This window comes from Mus pahari, chromosome 8 (assembly GCF_900095145.1).
Source record: "Mus pahari chromosome 8, PAHARI_EIJ_v1.1, whole genome shotgun sequence".
NCBI classification, from domain to species: Eukaryota; Metazoa; Chordata; class Mammalia; order Rodentia; family Muridae; genus Mus; species Mus pahari.
In genome coordinates, this window is record NC_034597.1 from 43,604,398 (window position 1) to 43,614,265 (window position 9,868).

Sequence of the window (9,868 nt, forward strand, 5' to 3'; positions counted from 1 at the left end):
GTGTAGTCCTGGCTGTCCTGGAACTCACTCTGTAGACCAGGCTGGCCTAGAACTCAGAAATCCACCTGCTTCTGCCTCCCAAGTGCTGGGATTAAAGGCATGCGCCACCACGCCCGGCGTGGTAACACTTCTTGCCTTTCACAGAATTAGATCTGTGAAGGGTGGTAGGCTGTTTTTGTTTGTTTGTTTGTTTGTTTGTTTTTGTTTAGGCATGTCTGTACTGAGCTTGGCTTTTTCAGCATGTCTGCACTGAGGTTGCTTCTGCATAGGACGCTTTTTTTATGAACAGATGAACTGCTTAAGGCTGTGGGATGAAGAATTACTTTCTGCTCGGGTCTGCTTTTAGAGCCACATTCAGACGTCAGCCCTTCCAGGCCATTAGCAGCTTGGGCTGAGCGGCAGAAGAAGCAGACTGAAGTGAGCATGCCCAGTGTGGGGAGACAGAAGCCACATTATTCCCATCTGATTATTGTGCTACTGCCCTTGCGTTCTAAGTTAAAAGACAAAGAATATTCTTAAGGAAAGGCTCCTGAAAGAAGACACTCTGGCCAAATATGTCTCATTAGGAAAGAGAGGGTTAAGGACCTTACTTACCTCTTCCTGTGCTTGCACGGTGAAGCTGAACCAGGAACCATCTACTGCTTTATCATCCTCTAAAGAGACAAACAATAAGTAGAAAAAGTTAATGTAAAATTAATGTTTTAACTTCAGGTGGACTGAGGAGGAAGAGGCTTTAAAAAAATATAGTTTTTGATCAAATTGTTAAAAAAAAAAACCGAAGTCCTGGAATGAATTTGGTACTAGTGTGAGTTGTTCCGGCGCTAGGAACACCAGAGCCTCAGATCCGCGAGGACACAGCCCTCTCTCCTCCAGGATGGGTGGCCTGGAGGAAAGTGCCCGCGGAGGAGCCTCCCAGCTAGCTCTTGGCTTTGGAAGGCAATTAAAACCCTTCCGGGGCAGACAATGGCCGGACTTAAGACTAGTGAGACCTGTTTTTGAAGGCTTGTTATAGAGTGCAGCTTCTCTCTCTGTCCTAAACATGGTTAGTTATTGAAAAAAAAAATACCATCAAGAGATTTGAAAAAAAAAACAAAAAAAAAAAAACAAAAACTAAAATCAAACCAAACCAAACCAAGCCCTGTGCCTCTTGGGAGTTGCACCCCAAACACTTCCCAGGTGAGAACTGTCTCCCAGGTCCTCATTACTCTTTGTTCTGGCAGCAAGCAAGAATAATTTCCACACACTTAGGAAGTGAATTGTCTTTACAATTATATTGCTTTTAGGCAAGATAATCAATTTGGATGAGCTACAGTTTCCGTGATCCTCTTCCTCGTTGTTACTTGGAAGTGTATTGACATCTTTATAAATTTTCAATAATTAAGTATCTTCCCCACCTTCCCATTTCTCTAAATACTGAGAACAAAATCCCAAATCAAACAATAGACATCCTCATGGAGACAGGGAGGAGGACGAATGGGGTGAGGAACTGTGGCAGGGCAGACCGAGAGGGAGGTAATGACTGACTGGACTGTAAAAAAATGAAAGGAATAAAAATTATTTTTATATTTTAAATTATGTGTATGCATGTGTTTGTCTGCATGTAGGGACATGTGCAGATGAGTGGTGACCTCAAAGGCCAAAGGTACTGGATGCCCTAGAGAAGGAGTTACAGGTGGTGTTGAGTTGCCTGATGTGGGTGATGGGAACTGAACTCTGGTCCTCTGGGAGAGCAGTAGGTACTCTTATTGGCTAAGCCATCTGTCCAGTCCCTGTCTCTTTTAACTGGTGCATAATTTTACATATTTTTCAATTTACATATGGCATAGTGTGGCAATACCATACATGCATACTGTGTGTAGCAGTCAGAGCAGGGGTTTTCCTCTCTCAAACTCCAGCACTGTTTTGTGTTGGGAACTTCTGAACCCTTTCTTCCAGTTCTTTATTAAAATAAAGCAGCTTTGTTGAGTTGCCAATCTACTGTTTCGGGTCCTGCTAAATGTCTCTCCTTCTTCCCTGACTCTAGCAATGACTTTAGCCTTCATCCATGAGTGAGAACAGGGACACATATTGATTTTTATTAGATATTTTCTTCATTTACATTTCAAATGCTATCCCCAACGTCCCCTATACTCTCCCCCCACCCTGCTCCCCAACCCATCCACTCCCGCTTCCTGGCCTTGGCATTCCCCTGTACTGGGGTATATGATCTTTACAAGATTAAGGGCCTCTCCTCCCATTGATGGCCGACTTGGCCATCCTCTGCTACATATATAACTAGAGACACAGCTCTGGGGGGTACTGGTTGTTCCTCCGATAGGGTTGCAGTTCTCTTTAGCTCCTTGGGTACTTTCTCTAACTCCTTCATTAGGGGCCCTGTGTTCCATCCAATAGATGACTGTGAGCATCCACTTCTGTTTTTGCCAGGCACTGGCATAGTCTCACAAGACAGAGCTGTATCAGGGTCCTGCCAGCAAAAATCTTTCTGGCATATGCAATAGTGTCTGGGTTTGGTGGTTGTACATGGGATGTATATGGGATGGCTCCCCAGGTGGGGCAGTCTCTGGATGGTCCTTCCTTCCATCTCAGCTCCGAACTTTGTCTCTGTAACTCCTTTCATGGATATTTTGTTCCTCATTCTAAGAAGGAATGAATTATCCACACTTTGGTCTTCCTTCTTCTTGAGTTTCATGTGTTTTGCAAATTGTATCTTGGGTATTCTAAGTTTCTGGGCTAATATCTGATTATCAGTGAGTGCATATCATGTGAGTTCTTCTGTGATTAGATTACCTCACTAAGGATGATATCCTCCAGATACATCCATTTACCTAAGAATTTCATAAATTCATTGTTTTTAATAGCTGAGTAGTACTCCATTGTGTAAATGTACCACATTTTCTGTATCCATTCCTCTGTTGAGGGACATCTGGGTTCTTTCCAGCTTCTGGCTATTATAAATAAGGCTACTATGAACATAGTGGAGCATCTGTCCTTATTACAAGTTGGAACATCTTCTGGGTATATGCCCAGGAGAGGTATTGCTGGATCTTCCAGTAGTACTATGGGACACATATTTCTATGTATAGTTTATTTTACTTAACAAAGCATCTTCTACTTTCATCCACATTGCGGCAAATAACACACTCTCATTCATTTGAGTGGCTGGATAACACTCCACTATATATGAACCTTTCCCTTTCCTGCCTCTCCTTTCCCTGCCCTGTTTTCTTCCCATTTCCTCCCCTTTTTGTTTCCTTTCCCTGTCCTCTTCCCATGAACCCTTTCTTACTGTTTTAATATGAGTATTTTGCCTACATATCTTTTTTCTTTTTTTAAATTGGTTATTTTATTTATTTACATAACAAATGTTGTCCCCCTTCCTGGTTTCCCATTGGAAAACCCCCTGTCCCCTCCCCACCCCAACTCCTGCCTCACCACCCTAGCATTCCCCTACATTGGGGCACTGAGTCTCCATAGGACCAAGGGCCTCCCCTCCCATTGATATTCAACAAAACCATCCTCTGCTACATAAGCAGCTGGAGCCATGGGTCCCTCCATGTGTACTCTTTGGTTGATGGTTTAGTCCCTGGGAGCTCTGAGGTCTGGCTGATTAATATTGTTGTTCTTCCTATGAGGTTGGAAACCCCTTTAGCTCTTTCAGTCTTTTCCATAACTCCTCCATTGGGGTCCCTGTGCTCAGTCCAATGGTTGGCTGTGAGCATCTGCCTCTGTATTGGTCAGGCTCTGGCAGAGCCTCTCGGGGGACAGCCATATCAGGCTCCTGTCAGCAAGTGCCTCTTTGCATCAGCAATAGTGTCTGGGTTTGGTGTCTGCTGATGAGATGGATCCCTAGGTGGGGCAGTCTCTGGATGGCCTTTCCTTCAGTCTTTGCTCCACTCTTTGTCCCTGCATTTCTTTTAGACAGGAACAATTCTGTGTTAATATTTTTGAGATGGATGGGTGGCCCCATCCCTCAACTGGGGGCCATGCATGCCTAAGTTCTAGATATGGTCTCTACAGGTTCTCTCTCCCCTTTGTTGGGTATTTCAGCTAATGCCATCCCCGTTGGGTCCTGGGAACCTCTTGCTTTCCTGGCATCTGGGAGTTTCTAGTGGTTCCCCTCCGCCATTTCTTACCCCCACAATAGCTACATCTTTCTTTCTTTCTTCCTTTCTTTCTTTCTTTCTTTCTTTCTTTCTTTCTTTCTTTCTTTCTTTCTTTCTTTCTTTCTTTCTTTCTTTCTTTCTTTCTTTCTTTCTTTCTTTCTTTCTTTCTTTCTTCTTTAAAGATTTATTTACTTTATGTATGTGAGTACACTGTTACTCTTTTTAGACACACCAGAAGAGGGCATCAGATCCCATTACAGATGGTTGTGAGCCACCATGTGGTTGCTGGGATTTGAACTCAGGACCTCTGGAAGAGCAGTCGGTGCTCTTAACTGCTGAGCCATCTCTCCAGCCCCAGCTACATATTTCTATTCAATTTCCTGACCCTCTGTACTTTTCTCTCCCTTTCCTGTCTCCTTCTACACCTGATCCTGTCCCTACTTTTCCCTCTCCTTCCCTCTCCCTCTTAGGTCCTCCCTCCTTCTACCTCCAGTGATTATTTTGTTCCCCCTTCTAATTAGGATTGAAGCATCCACACTTTGGTGTTCTACTCAGCTATTAAAAATAATGGCTTTATGAAATTTGCAGGCAAATGGATAGAACTAGAAAATATTATCCAGAGTGAGGTAACCCAGACACAAAAGAACACACATGGTCTGTACTCACTGATAGGTGGATATTAGGTGAAAAACTCAGACTTTACTCACGATGTAACTCACAGACCACATGGAGCTCAAGAAGAAGGATGGCCTGCATACTTTTATGCATGCCGCGTGAGTGGTACTTCCATCATGGCCTCAGTTGTGCTTAGGTCTGGGGGCCTGCTTCCCAAGTCTCTGGGTTGATTTTCATACAGGGCAGAAAATAAGGGTTTAGCTTTATTACCGTACATGCTGAGATCCAGATTTCCTTGCATTATTTGTTACAGAAGATTTCCCTGAATAGTTTTTGTCAGCTTTGTCAAAAACTAAGTGACATAAGTGTAGGTTCATTTCTGGGTCCAGTATCTAGTTGGTCCCAGGTTTATTTTTGTGCTGGCTTCAGAGAAACTATATTTCCCTGATGCTGTGGCCGACCATGAAGCTTCCCACAATCACTACACCACTGCTAGGTCACCTCAACTAAAATAAGGGAAGCAGTCTTCTAATGGACTCACTTGGAGCTTTTCCTCTCTCTATTTCAGGAATTTTATTCTATTCTTTCTCTAAATTGAAGTTCAAACAATGATGGTGTCTTTCTCTTTTCTCTTTCATCCAAGATTTGTTATCTATGTTGGCTATTCTTGGTTGTCAACTTGACTATATCTGGAATCAATTAAAAAACCAATGGTTAGACACACCTGTGATAAATATATTTTCTTTCTTCTTCTTCTTTTTTTTTTATTCGAGACAGGGTTTCTCTGTGTAGCCCTGACTGTCCTGGAACTCACTTTGTAGACCAGGCTGGCCTTGAACTCAGAAATCCACCTGCTTCTGCCTCCCAAGTGCTGGGATAAATATTTTCTTAATTAAATCATTAGATGTGAGAAGACCCACTACTAATCTGGATATTTGAGTTGGGAATATAAAGATTCAATCAAGATCTTTAGCGTTGGGGAGATCTTGGGGACTTCTTCTGGCAGTCTATAGAAAGGACATGAAGGGAGGAAGGAAGCTCTCTCTTTCTCTCTCTCTCTCTCTTTTTTTTTTTTTTGCCTGCTTCTTCATCTTCTCATTAGCAAGTTCTTTCTTTTATTGGCATTAGAGGACTAGCTGGACCACAGCCTGTAAGAAGCCATTCTAATAAATATCACACACACACACACACACACACACACACACACACACACACACACGCGCGCACACACACTATTATTAGGGTTTCTATTGTTATGAAGAGACACCATAACCACAGCTGTGGGGCATTGGGCTGTGCACAGACAGGCTGGTCTCCAGTCGAACTGAGATGCTGAACCTTGGGACCCTGTGGTGATAATTCATCTACATGGGACAGAAAGAGTTCTCTCATGTCTCCTGGAATTCTGGCTCCTGCCTAAGTTACGGCCCACCATAGCCCCCACAAGGGAAGCATGGCTATAAGTCACGTAGGCAAAGGCCCAAGCTTCTGACCCTCAGGCTGAACTCCTCCCCAGTTACCTGCAAGATAAGGAAGTAAGTTCAGGCAGGAATCTAACTTTAGGCTATAATAGGGAAGTAGGTTAAGGCAGGAATTTTAATCTTAGGGTGGAACAAAAGAAGTAGGCTTCAGGCAAGATTTTGGGCTTGGACAAGGAAGTGGGCTCAGGTATTTTGGTCATTCTGATAAACCCTTGGAAACAGCTGTCATAGGAGTAATCACAGGACTTTGCTTACTGCCTTGTTAGTTCCTTATTCTACTGCTCTCCCTTAATACTTGCATGTAATTAAAATGGTATAAAAGTGAATTGGGAAAAATTAAACCTGCCTTCAGTCTCAGAATTGACTGGGGTCATGCTACAATGTTGTCTAATTGTTTGTTTTTTTTTTTTTTCCTTCTTTTTAATCCTCATTTCTGCTGGAGAACCTGTTGACTGACTGAGCGGGCTTGGTCAGTTTGGTAACATGTCCATTTAGCAAAACAACAGTGTAGGCTCAGGGCCAGGTTTGCAGTACCAGCTGCGTTCCTTCCTGTGAGGTGGGCCTCAAATCTAGTTAGACGTTAACTCCACAGTACCCATGCCACCCTTGCACCAGCAGGCACCATGACTTTATTTTTATTTTAAACATTTTTATAATTTTATTTATTTTAATGTGCACTGGTGTTTTGCCTGCATGTATGTCTTATATGAGGATGTTGGATACCCTGGAACAGGAGTTAGACAGTTGTGAGTCACCATGTAGCTGCTGGGAATTGAACCTGGGTCCTCTGGAAGAGCAGTCAGTGCTCTTAACTGCTGAGCCATCTCTCCAGCCCCATGGTGGCTTTATTTTATTTATTTAAGATATTTATTTAATTTTGAATATGCATGTGTGTCTGTTCATGAGTATATCAATATGAGTGTGAATGCCTACAGAGACTAGAAGAGGATGTCAGATCTGGAGTTTGAGTTACATGTGGTTGGGGGCCACCTAAGATGGGCGCTGACAATCAAACTCACTTCTTCTGCAAGAACAGCAAGTTCTCTTAACGACTTCTCCATCTCTCCAGCCTGATGCCTTAATATTTGAAGAAACATTTCAGGACACTTTGCCAGCAGTGTTTTGACTTGAAAAAAAAAAAAAGGAATCTGATTGATAGTTATTAGGGATGAGAAACAAGTACAAATGAAAGAATACTGTGTCTATCATGGGACTCAGTATATTTGGAGTAAAGTAATGACACCTTGAGTGTCATATAGGACAGATTGTCACGTGGTCTGTAATAAAGTAACTGGGCATAGTGGCTTATGCTTGTAATCCTAGCACTGCTGAGGCCAAGACTGGTGGATTGCTGTTTGTGGCTTCAAATTTACTATGTTCCTTAGGCTGGCCTTGAACTCCTGATCTGGTTGCTTAGTCTCTTAAGTGCTGGGATCATAGGCATATACTAGCAGGCTTGGAAGAAAATTAAATTTGATTATGGTATAAATGAGGAGTAAAAGGAGACATGACTAGTTAGGAATCAGTTTGGTATATAAGCATGGTGGCAGTAAGCAACAGGAAGGAACCATTAATAATAATTATTAATAATTATCTTAGTTAGATTTCTATTGCTGTGACAGGAGACTAAGCAAATGCAACTTACAGGAGGAAATAATTTATTTAGCTTACAGCTTGAAGTCCGCCATCAAGGAAAGCTAAGGCAGGAACTCAAGGTAGGAACTTGGAGACAAAGACCTGAAGCAGAGACCATGGAGGAGTGCTGCATACTGGCTCGTTCAGTTACTTTCCTTTTGCCACCCAGGACCACTTATTCAAGGGTGGTGTGGCCTGCAGTGGGCTAGGCCCTCATCTACTAATTAGCAATCAGGAAAATATCCCACAGATGTGTTCACCAGCCAATAGGATAAAACCAACTCTTCAACAGAGGTCCCCTTCTCTCAGGTGTGTCAAGCTGACAACCAAAATTAACTATCAAAATGAGTCAGGATTTTCAAGTTCAGCTACTTGGGAATATTGATGCCACGGACAAGCAAATCCCACAGAGTTTGGATGGGCCTGACAAAGGGTGAAGACAGTGAAAACGGGAATGTGGTTAGCCTTGTTTTATCTTATTTTCCTTCCAAGCTTCTGGTATGTGCTTGCTAAGATGTAGCTGCATTAGTGTTTGTCTCTGCCTTACACAAAGCATCTTCTCCTCTCAGGAAGTCGTCAGAGATGGTAAAAGTCAAGTGCCCATTTATTTCTACAATAGTCTACAATGAAAAGATTATGATAGGAATTTTCTTCCAATTTTAATTAAACTCAGTTTGGTTTAAACCATTATCATTGTTGAGCATTTGTCCCATGGGAAGCAGTAGTTAAGAACATGGCAGTTATGATGATGATGATGATGATGATGATGATGATGATGATGAGTGTGTGTGTGGTCCCTGAGTCGCTGGCTACTTATCTCCACCCACATTCCCTCTACCTGCTGTTAGCCTCTTCAGGGCAGACTTTACTTCCTGGTTTCTCAGGGTGTAGATGAGGGGATTCAGTAATGGAGTGACAACAGTGTAAAATACAGCAACTGCTCCATCGAAGGGACTCTTGGATCCTGCCCGAAGGTAGATGAAAATACAGGGGACATAGTAGACTGTGACCACAGTGAGATGGGAGCCACAGGTGGAGAAGGCACGCCTCCTGCCATCAGCAGTGCGTATCTTCAGGATGGCATGAACTATGTTGGCGTAGGAGAGCAGAATCAGCATGAAGCAACTGGCAGCCACTACCCCAATGTCCACAAAGGTCACCAGTTCATTGATAGTCGTATCGGCACAGGCCAGTCTCAGCACTGCGGGAATGTCACAGATAAAATAATCTATTTGGTTGGGCCCACAGTAGGGCAATCTGAAGGTCAGAGTGGCTTGAATAGACCCATGGATGGAGCCAGCCACCCAAGCTCCAGCCACTAGGATTGTGCACAACTTCCCATTCATGAGCACAGGGTATCGAAGAGGCTTGCATATTGCCAGGTACCTGTCATAGGCCATCAAAGTGTAGAGGAAGCACTGGGTGCTGCCTAGGAAGTGGAAAAAATATAGTTGAGCTACACAACCACCAAATGCGATAGCCTTGCTGGCGGGAGTGAAGTTTAAAATAAGTCGAGGAACAATGACTGAGGAGAGCCACATGTCCAGGAAGGAGAGCACACCCAGAAGAATGTACATGGGGCGGGCATGCAGCTTGGGGTCAGCCCACACAGTGAGCAGGATGAGCAGGTTCCCCAGCTGGGTCAGGATGTAAATGAGGAAGAAGACCAGGAAGAGGAAGGTTCTTAGATTTGGGGGGTGAGCCAAGCCCAGGAGAAGGAAATCTGTCACCACAGTGTCCAGCGATGTGTTTCTGTTTCTTCTCATGTCTTAGTCTGTTAAGATGAACCATGAAGTTAGACAAGGGAAATGCAGAGAGGGAGGAGGTAGGATGATGTTTTTGATTGATGATCAGTGGCTAGCAGGAGAGAAATATATGTGTATAAAATTGTTTTGAAAGAAGAGTTGGTGTCACCTATTAATTATTTAGGTTTATGTGGAAAAAAAAATAACCCAGAGGCTGGCTGTTTTGGTGGATGTATGGAACCTCCTTTTCAGTGAGGGGCAGCAAAGAACAATATTGCACAGATCAAGG

The 9,868-nt window shown here is 43.3% G+C and overlaps 1 protein-coding gene across 1 annotated transcript; it reads right to left on the reverse strand.

The window, feature by feature from the left end:
• Positions 1–8,624: 8,624 nt before the first annotated feature.
• Positions 8,625–9,651, reverse strand: LOC110325788 (olfactory receptor 10G2). Its single transcript, XM_021203898.1, has one exon. The coding sequence runs from the start codon at positions 9,598–9,600 to the stop codon at positions 8,644–8,646; it is 957 nt and encodes a 318-aa protein (XP_021059557.1). The 5' UTR covers positions 9,601–9,651; the 3' UTR covers positions 8,625–8,643.
• Positions 9,652–9,868: the final 217 nt, after the last annotated feature.

What these genes read in the sequence shown, in the direction of transcription:
- LOC110325788 (XM_021203898.1), bottom strand. Translation starts at nt 9,600, where the DNA reads ATGAGAAGAAACAGAAACACATCGCTGGACACTGTGGTGACAGATTTC.